The 15,676-nt window shown below is 47.1% G+C and overlaps 1 protein-coding gene across 1 annotated transcript in view; it reads right to left on the reverse strand.

The window, feature by feature from the left end:
- Nucleotides 1-477: 477 nt before the first annotated feature.
- Nucleotides 478-15,676, reverse strand: part of LOC115637056 — a 28,554-nt gene continuing 13,355 nt past the window's right edge. The window contains exons 8-13 of the mRNA XM_030537893.1: nucleotides 14,282-14,338; nucleotides 10,524-10,668; nucleotides 9,131-9,237; nucleotides 7,094-7,229; nucleotides 1,400-1,573; nucleotides 478-616 (exon numbers count right to left, since the gene is read on the reverse strand). Coding sequence (XP_030393753.1) covers nucleotides 568-616; nucleotides 1,400-1,573; nucleotides 7,094-7,229; nucleotides 9,131-9,237; nucleotides 10,524-10,668; nucleotides 14,282-14,338 — 668 coding nt within the window. The 3' untranslated portion in view covers nucleotides 478-567. The remainder of the gene's footprint in view (nucleotides 617-1,399; nucleotides 1,574-7,093; nucleotides 7,230-9,130; nucleotides 9,238-10,523; nucleotides 10,669-14,281; nucleotides 14,339-15,676) is intronic.

A 15,676-nucleotide genomic window follows, 5' to 3' on the forward strand; every position in this document is an offset into this window, starting at 1 on the left:
GTATAGCCAATCTTTTCTATGTGAGCATGTCTGGCCATTGCCTAAGCATCTGTTGGATTTACTGTACATATCCGGTACATTCCCACTAATACATGTATTTGTTCATGTCTGAATCAGGGCCATATCTGAGGATCCATAATTAAAGATCAGAAATGCCCTGGTGAGTAGCTGGTAGAAACTGAGCTTTCTGCAGAAGCCAGTGAGCATCTTAAGAGACTTTCCATCCAGTAGGTCTCCTGCAAAGGACCCTTGATAGTAAACTCTACTGCACTTTATAGGGATAGTTAAGCACCAGCCCCTTCTCTCACTATGACAGGCTCTGGAGGACTTCTCCCTTTATTAATCTTGGGGCTTGACTAGGGGAGTGTTTTGTTTGGCAAGGTTTTGCAAAGGTGCATTTGACCAGTCCTATGGGATTACAGTGCTGTTTGAGGAATGATATATTTAAAAAAAAATCTAGTGGCAATTTACCAATCTGTCGCATCCTTTGGTTCCCCTTTGCCATCAGACCCGCAGTAGCAGCCGTACCCATAATAACTGAGGATGGCACTTTTTCCTGTGGCTTGATTAATCATCTTTCGAAACTCCAGAAGACTCCCCTGTGTTCCGGACAGACCTGCAAACCAGCAAGAGCACTAGGAAGGATGGTTTCCTCTAAAGGAAAGATCACTTCCCCCTTTCCTGTTGTTATTAGTGCACATGGTGAGCACACTGCATTGGTGAAAGAACGCTGAGCTGAATCAGGGGGTTAGCATGTGGCTTTAATGCCACAGCCCTTTGCTAGGGGGTGCTGTGGCGCTGCACTGCTCTACACGGGGCACCAGACAGCTTGTGCCCTCTACTGCTGTGTTCCTTGCAAAGGGGATGCACAATCCTCATTCAAGCCTTTAGACCGGCATAGACACGTCCCACAATTGCATTGCTCTTGATCCGGGGACCGGACCTGGAGGTGGCAGGACCAGGACTCCAACTCCTCCCTGGCCCCTTTCTCCAGCTTACTCTCTGGTGGGAGAGCGGGAATGTTCAGCACTTCCCTGGATCACAGGGACTTGTAGTGCAAGAGTCCCCTGTGCAGCCATGCAAGGGGCAAGGTGAATACCTTACCCTCTCCCCTGCCCTTACACAGAAATGTGTGTGGCCATGCATGAGCTGGGGCCTGAGGCTTTAATACGCCTCACTCGGGTAAAGCTCCCAGTGACCTCAGTGGGCCTCGCCCCGGTAAGGGCTGAGTAAACCCGACGTCCAGACCCCAAGCTGCGGCCAGGTGTGCCAGGCACTGAGCCTCACTCGGGCTGCCCTGATGCTGGGGATTCTGTTCTGAGGGGGGAACGCTGGTTACAGAGCCGAAGCGATCGCGTAATTAGCATGGACTAAGGAGTCACCAGTTTGCTGTACTCACTGCAGGTGATTAGCAAGGTGACTGCAAAGAGATTCCTCATCTTTGTGCAGGACCTGGGAGAGGAAACACCTGGATCTTTCACTCAGGCAAGCAACTCCGTAGTATCGATCTCTGTCTGGATCTGTTCCTGTTAGCAGGCAGGCTTCGGATAGCTGGCTGCTGCACAGGAAGCTGCTGAGAGGATAGAGAGGCAAGTCTGAACTTCTGGAGCACAAACCCACTTGTCACCATGAGTTAAAGCCCTGTCTGGGAGGCTACTATTTTTAGTGATCTAGCTCAAACAGGGCTAGCACTGGCGTGTCTACCTGAGCTGGAAATTACACGCCCAGCTGCAGTGTAGACATGCTTTAGTGAACCCCGATGTCCCAAAGCCAATCTCAGCCGCAGTGAAGGGTAGGCCACACGCACAGAGGAAGTCTGTCTTAAGTTGACTGCTTTCCTGGCCGGTTACCAGTTAGAAGGAATAACTCACAATGACACAAGCAGAAGCTGCAACTTGTCGGAATGGGTATCAGCTGCTTGATCCCATAATGCAAGAAAAAGATCAGTAAATAATATCTATTGCACCAATCACCATGATACCTAACCACTTCCCAGGTAAATGAAGTCAGTGTAGCAAGGTCCCTACTAGAGGGCATTCTCTTTTGTAAAGCACTCACCTCTCTGGGCTTAAGACGACCTTGCCAGCTGGAGTAACACCTGATGTGCGCTAGCCACTGGTTTCTCTTATATTCTCCACTCTGTCCCTCCCACTTCTACCCCAGCCAGGTGGATCTTGTTCTCCAAGGTCCATAATTCAAGATGATCCAGATGAGTGGCCAGGTCTGTAATAGAAGGTGTTGCCTGTTTCCCTCTTTTCTCTGAGTCTGAAGGACTCTTCCATTGTATTTAGGCAGGGATCATGCTGAAGACCCCCTGTAGAGACTCCGGTGTCTGCCTGGCAATTTCACACTGTGAATACTTTCACTGTGCTAGGAACTCGCAGGCTGGAGTTTCACGCCCCTTTGGCAGAGTCTTTGCATTCTGATGCCAATTTGGCAAGAAACTATTTTTTTCCCTTCAGAACAATGAAGAATGATCACAGCCCCACTGAAAATACCAGGAGTTTTGCCATTGACGTCAATGGGGCCAAGTTTTCATCCCATGTCTTTAAGAGTGAGACCGTGCTGGATTGTCCGAGGGAACAACAAACGAAGAGGGACAGAACTGTGGCCCAGAATCACCAACTCAGGGAGTTGGTAGGTAAAATCCCGTGGGAAGCAAGTCTAAGGGGAAAAACAATAGAAGTGAGTTGGCAGTTTTTCCAGGAGACATTATTAAGGGCTCAAGAGCAAACTATCCCACTGCATAGGGAAGATAGGAACTATGGAAAGAGACCACCATGGCTTAATCAGGAGATCTTCAATGATCTAAAACTCAAAAATGAGTCCTACAAAAAGTGGAAACTCGGTCAAATTACAAAGGATGAATATAAACAAACACCACAAGTATGTAGGGACAAAATTAGAATAGCCAAGGCACAAAACGAGATCAAACTAGCCAGAGACATAAAAGGAAACATGAAAACATTCTACAAATACATTAGAAGCAAGAGAAAGACCAATGTGGACACAAAAACAAATGGATATAAACAGAACACTAGGAAATTTAGACTTGAAATTAGACGAAGGTTTCTAACCATTAGAGGAGTGAAATTCTGGAACAGCCTTCCAAGGGCAGTAATGGGGGCAAAAGACATATCTGGCTTTAAGACTAAGCTTGATAAGTTTATGGAGGGGATGGTATGATGGGATAGCTTAATTTTGGCAATTAATTTGGCAATTGATCTTTGATTATCAGCAGGTAAGTATGCCCAGTGGTCTGTGATGGGATGTTAGATGGGGTGGGATCTGAGTTACTACAGAGAATTCTTTCCTGGGTTCTGGCTGGTGAGTTTTGCCCACATGCTCAGGGTTTAACTGATCGCCATATTTGGGGTCAGGAAGGAATTTTCCTCCAGGGCAGATTGGCAGAGGCCCTGCAGGTTTTTCGCCTTCCTCTGCAGCATGGGGCATGGGTCACTTGCTGGAGGATTCTCTGCAGCTTGAGGTCTTCAAATCACAATTTGGGGACTTCAATAACTCAGACATAGGTTAGGGGGTTGTTACAGGAGTGGGTGGGTGAGATTCTGTGGCCTGCATTGTGCAGGAGGTCAGACTAGATGATCATAGTGGTCCCTTCTGACCTTAGAGTCTATGAGTCTATGAGACAGGCTAGGCCCATTACTCAATGAGATGGGAAAGACAATAACAGAAAATGTGGAAATGGCAAAGGTGCTTAATGATTTCTTTGTTTTGGTTTTCACCAAGAAGGTTGGTGGTGATTGGACGTGTAACATAGTGAATGCCAGTGAAAATGAGGTAGGATCAGAGTCTAAAATAGGGAAAGAACAAGTAAAAAATTACTTAGACAAGTTAGATGTCTTCAAATCACCAGGGCCTGATTAAATGCATCATAGAATATGCAAGGAGTTGACTGAGGAGATATCTGAGCCATTAGCACTTATCTTTGAAAAGTCATGGAAGATAGGCAGATGGCAGACATCACAGAAGACTGGGAAAGGGCAAATATAGTGCCCATCTATAAAAAGGGAAATAAGGACAACCCAGGGAATTACAGACTAGTCAGCTTAACTTCTGTACCCGGAAAAATAATGGAGCAAATAATTAAGAAATCAATTTGCAAACACCTAGAAGATAATAAAGTGATAAGTAACAGTCAGCATGGATTTGTCAAGAACAAATCGTGTCAAACCAACCTGATTGCTTTCTTTGACAGGGTAACAAGCCTTGTGAATAAGGGGAGAAGTGGTAGATGTGGTATATCTTGACTTTAGTAAGGTTTTTGATACTGTCTTGCATGACTTTCTAATAACAAACTAGGAAAATACAACCTGGATGGAGTTACTGCAAGCTGGGTGCATAACTGGTTGGAAAATTGTTCCCAGAGAGTAGTCATCAATGGTTCACAGTCATGCTAGAAGGGCATAATGAGTGGGGTACCGCAGGGATCAGTTCTGGGTCTGGTTCTGTTCAATATCTTCATCAGTGATTTAGATAATGGCATAGAGAATACATTTATAAAGTTATAAATTGCAGCAAGAGCGGTTTAGGTTGGACATTAGGAAAAACTTCCTAACTGTTGGGGTGGTTAAGCCCTGGAATAAATTGCCTGTGGAGGTTGTGGAATCTCCATCATTGGAGATTTTTAAGAGCAAGTTGGACAAACACCTGTCAGGGATGGTCTAGATAATACTTAGTCCTGCCATAAGTGCAGGGGACTGGACTAGATGACTTCTCAAGGTCCCTTCCAATTCTATGATTCTATGGCTACCCAATGGAAGTTTGGCCTGCGTGAGGACTGCAGGTTTATGTTTAAACACAGATAAATGGTGGTGGTGCTACAACCGTAGGCCAAGATGTGAAGGGGATTAGCACAGCAAAAGTACCCTCCCCCTGCAGTTATTCCAAATAATTTTGTACAGCACCTAGCGCAGGACGGTTCTGGGCCTGGTGCCTCAGAGGTATTTAGGTTTCTGACCTCAGTGGGAGGTAGGTGTCAAAATACCTTTAAGGAGTTAAGCCTTGATCCATGACTAAGGTCCTAGGTGTTACAGTAATTCCAAACTAACTAATCATATGAGATTCTGCACTTTGACATGGAGTTATTGTCAACCTTTCCATGCCCAAATTCGGAGAGTGTTTTCATCGTCTGTTCCCACGGCTATTACAACTGCTGATTTGTTCCACTGAACGCACTAACTCATGGGGCACACACTAGCAGAGCCCCAGCCCGGGGGGTGGAGATTCCTATCTTAATTGACAATAGGCAGCCCAGGTGCACAGACAGTAAGTGCATGCAGACAACCTGTGGGCACAATAGTTCAAGTTAGTATGTAGGTGCCAACATCTGTAAGCTCTGGAACAATCACCTGTCCCCTGTCCCTTGAGTCCTGATTTACCTCTATCGCACCCCAGGTGAGCTGCAAGGGATTAGCAGCACCTTCATATTGAGTTCCACAGGTCGCTCAGCTCCAACGAGTCTCAACAATGCTTGAACCTGAGGCTAAGGGTGGATTTAAAGCTGGGGTTTTTGTCGTAACTGGGTGGAAATAATCTACTTTTAATGCACTTCAGGACAAATTCACCTGCTAAAATCCCATTGATGGCAGTGAGACCTGGATCTGGGTTCTGGACTGGGCAGAACTGTCTGGCTGAAGGTTCCCGGAGGAGTGGAGGTTGTAGATGATTTGAGCTATTTGGCTCAGATCCAGATGTTTCTGCATCAGCTACTGAGTGGCTATCATTTAAAAACACAACAAAACACTGCTTAACCTTTAGTCCTGCACTATATCCACTGGGTGCGTGAGCTGCATTGTCTAGTACAGAACGTAAGCTCCATGAAAGAGATATGATGTCGGCCTTTACGTCTGTGCACTGCGGAGCACGTTGTTGGCTTTCAATAATTAAATGATAATAAGGACATAAGCATGTGTCACCCTACTCCAGGATATGTTGCCAGGTGGAAAACCCAGTCACTCCTACCCTTTCTGTCCCACTGGGCTCTTTGCTTCAGTGCTTGTGAACAATGCTTGGGTTTGAAGGTAAAACTAGACTAGGTCCAACTGTTCGCACTTTCATTGCGCCAAGAGTGGGAGCACTTCTCTTGTCTCCACCAGGCATGCTGAACATGGAAACTATGGAGGAAGGACCTCCAAGGAAGAAAACCTGGTTAAGGTGACATGACAGAGTGCCCAGGACTTCTCTTGTGATGGGTAAAGGGTAAAAAGAGGGTGGCGCCTTTTGGAATGGGATGTGATCATTTGAGAGCATCTCCTTAGTAGTCTCTTCACAACGTGGGTCGTATGGTGCCCGTTGTTATCTAAAGCTGTCCTTCCGGCATAAACACCCAGGTGGGACAGGAGAGCTAGTTATGCCACCTACTCTCCCTGGGGGTGAAGCCTTCCTGAGATCCACCTCCCTTGTGCTCGAACTGACTGAACTCCTTCAAGACAGGAGGGTGACGGAACCCAGAGAAAATTGGCCAATCATTTCAAGCCAATCAGCCACGTGAAGTGATTGAAGGGGGAGCTGCTTCCAGCTTTCTCACTCACGCTGAATGGTGACTAGTTCAGGTTGGTCGAATGCCTCTGAGTCACAACCCAGAGAAGAACACGGTTACACTCTTCCATTTTATTCAGAAGCAGCAGAAAGCAAATCTGCACTGAAGCAAGAGCAAAGGAAATCAATATTTTTCTATGTTCACTTATGCACTTAGGCCCAATCCAAAGACTATTGAAGAAATGGAGAGACTCCCTCTGGCTCCCATCATAACTTACCATGGCAGAGGACACGTACCAGTTCTTCCTAATATTTTAATCAAAAACATGACACGTGTTGCTTTCTCCCTCTAAATAATTTCTCTTCTGATCCTGTGTATCGTGATGCAGTTAAGGCACATCGGGTCTCTTATTTAAGAGCAGTTCCTTGGATTCTGCCTGACAGTAGCCTAGGGAGAGAGCAGCCAAGAACCACTTGATAGGAAGCAATTCCCAATCTCAGGTCAAGCACTTGATTGCTTAACAGTGTGGAAATGCTGAATTCATGAGAATAGGGGATGGCTTAATGAGAATTGCAAGGAGCCTTTGCTTAACACCTTGGCTTTCTCCCTGTGCACTTTATGTTGGAGTAGAAGCGATACTTCTTGTTGTAGCTCCTTAAGTTGCGCTTCATGCACAATGCAGCGGCCTTGTCACACTCGCAGATGTTCCTTTTACACCAGCTGCCTGGACCTGGGAAGACCAGGGAAGAAGCACATTGCTTAGGGAGTGAGGCACCAACTCCAGGAGCATCAGAGCTGGGTGAATTATTTGCAGTCAGCCACTGATTCATTATTTCCCAAAGTGTTCAGCATTGGGCTCATTCTACTCCCATCCAGACCAATGGCAAAGCTCCCATTGGCTTCAGTGAAGGCAGAGTTGTAGGCCAATGCTGAGCGCTTTTGAAAATCCCATCTCCACCCCACTCCCCTTCCTCCACAAGCACCATTTCTGCTTTAGAGATTCATGGTTCCAGAGTAGCTGACAAGTTGTTCCTTCAAAACATATTCCAACCCAGGGGCTGCTAACAAACCATTTGGTGTAACTGTTGGTGCCTGTCACCACTGCTCCTAATTCTCTTTTCTCACTACTCATTGAAGTCACCTGGTGCTGTTTCCCCTCTCTGACAGAGTGTTCCAAAGCTATAAAAGTTCTCAAGATGGCTTGTGAACACTTCCATTGTGAATGTTTGTGCAAAATCCTGGCACCCGTGCACACTCACGAGTAATTGTGGCACTTTCCTTTTTGGCACACAACCGTGTGAACAACACTTCAGCACGGGCAGATGTTTGCAGAATGCGGATAAAGGGGGTTGCATACACCATCAAGATGAATGTGTGCCTCTCTTTCTCTCTGCTGGTCTGAAATCCCAATATAGATGACTTCTATCACTTCCATTTTATTTTCCTCTTATTTACCTTTAAAAAGAACAGGAGTACTTGTGGCACCTTAGAGACTAACAAATTTATTTGAGCAGAAGCGTTCGTGGGCTATAGCCCACTTCAGTGTATGCATAAAATGGAACATATAGTAAGGAGATATATATACACATACAGAGAACATGAAAAGGTGAGAGTTGCCCTACCAACTCTAAGAGCTAATTAATTAAGATGAGCAATTATCAGCAGGAGAAAAAAACTTTTGTAGTGATAATGACAAGAAGGTGTGAGGATACTTAACATGGGGAAATAGATTCAATGTGTGTAATGGCTCAGCCATTCCCAGTCTCTATTCAAGCCTAAATTGATGGTATCTAGTTTGCATATTAATTCAAGTTCAGTAGTTTCTCCTTGGAGTCTGTTTTTGTCACCTTCTTGCCATTATCACTATGATAGTTTTTTTTCCTCCTGCTGATAATTGCTCATCTTAATTAATTAGTCTCAGAGTTGGTAGGGCAACTCCCACCTTTTCATGTTCTCAGTATGTGTATATATATCTCCTTACTATAAGTTCCATACTATGGATCTGATGAAGTGGGCTGTAGCCCACGAAAGCTTGTACTCAAATAAATTTGTTAGTCTCTAAGAGTATGTCTATAGTACCCACCGGATAGCGATCGAGCTATCGGGGATCGATTTATTGTGTGTAGTGTAGATGCGATAAATCGATCCCCGATCACTCTCCTGTTGACTGCTGAGCTCCAGCAGTGTGAGAGGTGGAAGAAAAGTTGATGGGGGAGCCACGGCTGTCGATCCAGTGCCGCGAGGATGCGAAGTAAGTAATTTTAATTCGATCTAAGATACGTCGACTTCAGCTACGCTATTCTCGTAGCTGAAGCTTAGTATCTTAGATTGATTCCCCCTCTCCCCCCCAGTGTAGACCAGGCCTAAGGTGCCACAAGTACTCCTGTTCTTTTTGCAGATACAGACTAACATGGCTGCTACTCTGAAACTAATTTACCTTTGGCTGTCTAGAGTCGGACTGTGAATCCGATGTCCAGCTGGGGGAAGCTGGCCTAGCTGTACTGAACTCAAGGCTCTCCAGCTGAGGTTCTGACCCCACAGATTTTAAGTCAGTGGCACAGCAAAGCAATGAGCTGATTTGGGAGCAGAGACAAAGGAAGTGCCTGTCTTTCTATGAGCCTGGCTACTCACCACACGTTATGACTCCTCTCCTGTAAGTGTAATGGTATTTGTCAGTTATGACATGACATCGTTGAGCCGTCAACTGTGAGTAGCAGCAGTCGTGATGCAGGCAACACCTGTAGGTAGAATCAGGTTGAAGCTGATACACAGCATAGTATGTGGGAAAAACAAAACAACCCACTCCTCAACCACCCCGCCCCTCAATCGGTTTCTAAGTTACATGAAACAAGCAGATCCTGCAGCTTCACGGCTAAGCAGAGTTAAGCAGTTAGCAAAACTTACTCATACAAATAGTCTCACTGAAGTCAATGGATTTTATTCTCCTCTCACTCTAAACCTTCTGATATCACGGTTCTTTGCTTTTCTTATTACTGTACTTTCTCTGCTCCCTCTACTGGCCGTCTTTCTGTTTTCCCACACATTCTGTCTGGGCTTGGCGTGAGAGCCTTTTCTTCTGCATCTCCTGACGTCTGGAACAGACTTTGTGTCCCTCTGCAGTTCTGTTCTCAGGGCCTGGTCCGCAGCTCCTGTAGATCAGTGTAGCTCCAGGGAATTACTTTCATTTATCTCAACTGGGGATCTGGACCTCAGTCTTCTTTCAAAACTCCTGTGAGCACAAATCAGGCTACATGCCTCCTAAAGTAACTCAATGAACTTCAGTGGAGTTACAATAAGGATGAATTCGATCCCATCTTTTCTCCCTGGCTTAACCCTTTTTCCTTTCTCCTTCTGCTATTGCTTTCTATTTCCTGTACCCGTGTTTCACTCTGCAAAGCCTATGGGTAGGGCCCTCCAAATTCATGGTCCATGTTGGTCAATTTCACAGTCATAGGATTTTTAAAATTGTAAATTTCATGATTTCAGCTATTTAAATCTGAAATGTCACAGTGTTGTAATTGTGGGGATCCTGACCCAAAAAGGAGTTGTGTGGGAAGGTGTCACAGGATTATTGAAGGGAGAGTTGTGGTATTGCTACCCTTACTTCTGCACTGCTGCTGGCAGCAGTGTTGCCTTCAGAGCTGGGTGCCTGGCCAACAGCCACCTCTCTCCAGCCACCCAGCTCTGAAGGCAGCATAGAAGTAAGAATGGCAATACCGCAACCCCCCTAAAATAACTTTGTGACCCTCCTGCAATTCTCTTTTTGGTCAGGACCCCCAATCTGAAAAATGCTTGTCTCCTCCATAGTACAGGGTAAAAGCCCACAAGACCAGATTTCATGGTCCAGGACGTGTTTTTCACAGCCAGGAATTTGGTAGGGTCCTACCTATTGGGATGCAGCTGGGATGCAGCTGACACTCAGCAAGCTCAAGTTGTTTGGTGTCTCGAGAAAGGATTATAGAACCGTAATTCACCAGTGATGCCTGCGTTTTTAGAATACTGCTGTAATCAGTAACTACTATACCAATCAGTTGCATCCTTAGGCATTCCTTTGCCCCCCACACCGCAGTGGCATCCATAGAAGGTATAATTCGGTAGAGCACTTTTCCCAGTTGCTTGTTTGATCATCTTGCGAAACTCAAAGAGACTCCCATGCACCATGAATTCACCTGCAAAATAACAGCAGAGGGTTACATCACAGTTCAGGGCCTCTGCACCTGTATTCCCCTGCTGTGGTCCAGCAAGGACACCCAGTCTCTTGGGCAGAGATGTGTCTCTCTCTCCATCCTGATCAGGGTATTTCCAGGCGGCTTACACAGTGTGTGAATGAGGTACTTCTTTATACCATTTTTGGGTCTTTTGATCTGTCTTCATGTAGCTGGTGACCAGTAGCCAAAAAGTCCTCTCACGCAAAGCTTCAAAAAGCTGAGTTTTTGTATACCTAGAGTTTTTGCATCACCCTCCTCCTCGAGATTTCCCTGGGAAACATACTTGTCATACTGGTCTTTTCCCATTGTTTCAAACAGTCCTTTGAATTGAACAGTTCCCATTGTTTGCCTGGGTAATGTCTTCTCTTTAAAAGAAGTTACATACACTCCCCTAACAGTACCTGAACAGTTCATTTTTTACATAATGAGCTCCTAAGATACTTAAACTTCATTCAGTGAAGTCTGTCCAGGATTTTGTCATAGCTGTCACAGGTCACCTTACACATTAGGGAAGGAGACATTTCCTATAGGAAATAGCACTGATTCTCCACGTGGTAAGATACCAGTCAACAGAATTACATGAAGGATGATTCTGGCCCAGTGTGTGCATTAGAAGGCTTAGCCTTTTGTGTTGACATTTTCGCAGAGGTGTTTGTATTGGTGATCATTCCTATCACAGTCAATGACTTTGGGTGGGAATGACCCTGTGCTCCCAAGCAGCCCTGCCAGTGACATGATGGTTACCGAGCCAGTGTCATGGTAAGAAACGGGTTACCCCCATGTGACAATCAGGGTCCAGACACCTCAAGGGGAGAACAAGGCCCCGAAAGAATAAGCAATTGAATCAACTGGTGGTATACACTATTGCGTATAGAAATGCATCAAGTATGGTCTTTTAAGAAAGCTTTTAATTACTCCTTAGGGCATTCTGCACCAAAACATGAATAATTCTGCACACAAGATTTTAAAATTCAGCAGATTTTATTTGTCAAATAAATGTAGAGGCTCCAGCATGGCAGTGGGGAGCACAGGCCACTGACTGCACAGAGGTGGGAGATCACTACGCAGCTTCCCGCCCCGGGACATGGACTCAGCAGTGAGGCTGCACCCAACCCTGACACAGCACAAGGACCGGGCCTGCCCCAGAAATACCCCAGGGCCCTGCCCCTCCATGCCAGGTGCACCAGGTGTGGGCAGGCAGGCTCAGCAAGGTAGGATCCAAGTGTGGAGGGGCTCAGTGTGGGGCGATCCAGGTGTGGGTTGAGAGGGCTCAGTGTGGGGCAATCTGGGTGCAGGCAACTCAGTGGGGGATCTGGGCATAGGGGTGGACTTGGATGCACAGGGGTTTGTTGGGGGGTTCTGGGTGCAACAATAATGGGACTCTGCAGGGGGAGTCTAGGTGAAGGTGTTTGGGACTCAGCAAGAGGGAGTCTGGGTGTGGGGGGGATAGAGCTCGTAAGGTGGGTCTGGGGGAGTGGGGCTCAGGGATCCAGATGCAGATGATTGGGGCTTGGTAGGGTAGGGATCCGGGTGGCTTGTTGGGGTGGTCCAGGAGAAGTGGGGCTCATCGGGGGGGGGCAGGTTCTGAGTGCGGGTGGGGTCAGGCTTGGTGGGAAGGTCTGGGTATGAGGAGGTCTGGATGCATGAGGGTTGGGCAGATGAGGGAGCAGCTCCCTGTACAGTGATCCCTCCCCCTGCAGCTGAGGAGTGATGGGTGCAGGAAGTATGGGAGAGGCGGGTGTTTGCAGAGCTTCCTACAGGCAGGGGAGAAATCTGGGGATGGGTCTGACACGGCTCCGGATGCTGTTCAAGGGAAGAGGAAGTCCCGTCCTTCCCAGCCAGCCGGGTCTAGCAGCTGGTCCCAGTGCAGGGTAGGAGCCACCAGCCAGGTCTTCCCCGGTCCCTCCCTCTGCCCCACAGTGATTTACCTCTCTGTCGGCTGCCCTGGGCACCTGAAATATACTGCTGGGGATGGTTGCATGACCACTCTTGTGGCTTCCCTTTGCTTCCCCATCAGAAAGTCATTTTTCTTCAGGGAAGCCAAGAAATCTGCAGGGGACAAATTCCGTGCATGTGTAGTGGTGCACAATTCCCCAAGAAGGAGTTAAATTGTAATGCTCTGACCTTGAGGGTCATTAGGAGATGTGAACCTCGGTTATGGCTATGAAGAAATGCATGCACATATGTGTAGAAAGTTATCATTGTAACCATAGAGCAACTCGAGCATCACCTCACAGCAGGGCGCTAAAGCAACTGGGTAGGGAGGGGTACCTCCCAAGCCAGTTGTTCACACAATGCCAGCTCTAAGCAGTCAGCATTGTACAACCCAGGAGAAAAGACAAACGATGGGCCATTCACTTTAACGGGAAAACATTAAGACATCCTGTCTAGAATTTCCATACCTAAATAACCGTGAGGTACCATGCTAGGAGAAAGAAAGGAAAAAAAGCCTTTTAAAGAAGAGGCTTGAAACTGCAGTTTTCATCCAGAAACTGAGGGCCAATCTCTCACAGGAAGCCCTTCGTGAAATGCTGGATCCCCTCTATAAAAGGAGACACACTGGAAGACCGTTTAGAGGCAATAGGTAACAGATTAGACTTAATCTAACGTAAAGTGCAACACCGGAAGCTGTGGCTGCAGGTTTATTTTCTGTGTAATGTTCGGTGTTGCTTTTCTTCACTAACTCATCTTCAAAGCTGTGATTTTTTTTCCCTATTAAAATCAACTTTTGGTTTTTATTTTGTACCCCAAGCAGGTCTCTGGGGGTGCAAACTGCGTGGAGCACGAGCGCCAAAATGAGCTGAGAACCGGGGGCTGTTTTCACACCTTCGGGGGTGATGAACCAGAAGGGAAAGATCCAAGTGTCTGGTAGTTAAAGAACTTAGGGGGATGGATTTGGGGAGAGTTGGGGTAGAAAGAGCTGTTGGAGTAACTAGGTGAGTGGAAGCCAGGGTGAGACCTTTATACTCGTCAGCTGGCTACTGGTGTCAGGGCTCCAAGCCCTAGCCACATGGCATTCAGGCACCCAAGTTACAAGGCAGGTGGTGACAGAACCTCTTACTGGTGTGGGGGATCCCCAAAACACGCCACCCCAATCCTAAACAGCAGCTGAGAAGAGCGTAGCATGGAGCTGGAGGCGGGTGGGTGCATGCGACAGATGTAGACACCTTCATAGCCCACCCAGTCCTAGGCTGGCTGCAGACAAGGATGGTCCCCACAGCTGCTCTAACAAGGGTCTGCAATGGACAGTCAGGAGGCTGGAAGCATGCATCCCCTTGGGCTATGCCCCCTACATGAGCACTTGGCAGGGATATGCCATTGGATCTGCCACACTGGCTCTATGCCACCAGAGGAGTCTCTAACTGTGTGGCAATCCTCACCTAGCTGGCTGCACCAGCAGCGCTGGGCAACACAGAATCCGACCCTCAGGTTCTACTCTCACACTAGTTCTATACTGGGACAACTGCACGGACTTCAGTGGGTTACCCAGAATCTACTCCAATGTCAACAAGAACAGAATCAGGCCCAGTATAATTAGCACATATTAGAGGGTTTGCAAAATTACTGCACTTACTGCAGGATAACAGCACAGCCAATGCCAAGAGAAGCCTCATCTTCCTCTGGCCAGGACCTGGAAGAAAAAACAAATCCACCTTGATCATCTATTCGAGGGGTTTTCTAGCAGGCTTTAGAAAACAGATTCTCTGTATGGCCCAATGGAATGCTTTGTGCGGCATATGGCTCAATGCTGGAACGCTTTGTCAGGTAATCTCCCACTGAGCTAAATGGGCCTTTTATTGGAGTACGGGACTTGCAGTTAACAAAAGAAAGGGAAGGAGGTGTAAGCAGGGTCTGAATGAACTCCCCTGACAGCTAGCTGGGAGGCGGAGAGACATCAGGAGCAAACTGTATTTACATGAACACACCCACTCTACTTAGATATCCGGCAGATAGGTGTTGCTTAAAGTGATCAACTTTGGCTGGTGTTGGGTTACAGATCACTTGAGTACTGAATGCAGGGGTAGTGAAATGCTGTTATCAACGTTGTTGTTTTTATTGTATGAATAAAGGGGAGCAAAACTGTGCTTAACCTGTCCCAAATGAGGGGGTCACCCTTGGCTGAAAGGACCTCGTTAAGCCAGGGGCTCCAGTGCCAGACCCCTGTGGAAGTAAGAGAGGAGGGGACGGGACGGGACGGGACGGGACGGGACAGGACAGGACAGGAGTCCCAACCAGGAGGGGTGGATGAATCCCCAGTCTGGCTTAACCTGTTTCTTCCCACTGTTGTTCAAAGATAGTACAAAATAGACTCCATTGGGAGCCTTTGTTATTTTAAGTACTTAAATAAGAGCTGACATCACGTGTGGTAGGACAGTTTTTGCCCAGCCAGCTAAAAGCTGAAAATCACTAAGAGCTGACAATCGGTAAGAGACTGACCAGCAGAGAGGCAGGTGGCAGCAGAAGGTAACTGATAGTTGGCCAGCGGGAGTGGAACAAGTGGCTGGCGGGGCGGCCAACCAGAGCAAGTGCTCAGATGGGGGAGCAAACAAGGTGTGTTCTTCCCCAGGAGGGAGATGAGCTCACAGCTGAACCCTGGGGCCTCACTGACCAAGGACAATCTCCGTGAGTGGGGTGTGGTGTGGTGATGGAGCAGAAGGAAGCACAGAAAAGTAACTTTTGGTTGTAGAACTCAAGAACATGAGGCAGAAGACTGCCCCATGCACTCTGGGGTGGGCATCCTGCTCACAGTTTTAGGATTATGAATCCTGCTTGTGCCATTTTCCCCAATTAATGTTGGGTGACTTGCCTCCTTTCATTAAAAGTTTCTTTTCTACACTCAGACTCTGTGCTTGTGAAAGGGGAAGGATCGCTGCTCAAAGGCACCCAGGGGTGGTGTGTAATTTTCCCAGGTTACTAGGTGGGGGATCAAGCCGGTTCTGTGTGGTATTCCTGAAGAGGAACCCATAGA

This window comes from Gopherus evgoodei, chromosome 18 (assembly GCF_007399415.2).
Source record: "Gopherus evgoodei ecotype Sinaloan lineage chromosome 18, rGopEvg1_v1.p, whole genome shotgun sequence".
In the NCBI taxonomy this organism is placed as follows: domain Eukaryota; kingdom Metazoa; phylum Chordata; order Testudines; family Testudinidae; genus Gopherus; species Gopherus evgoodei.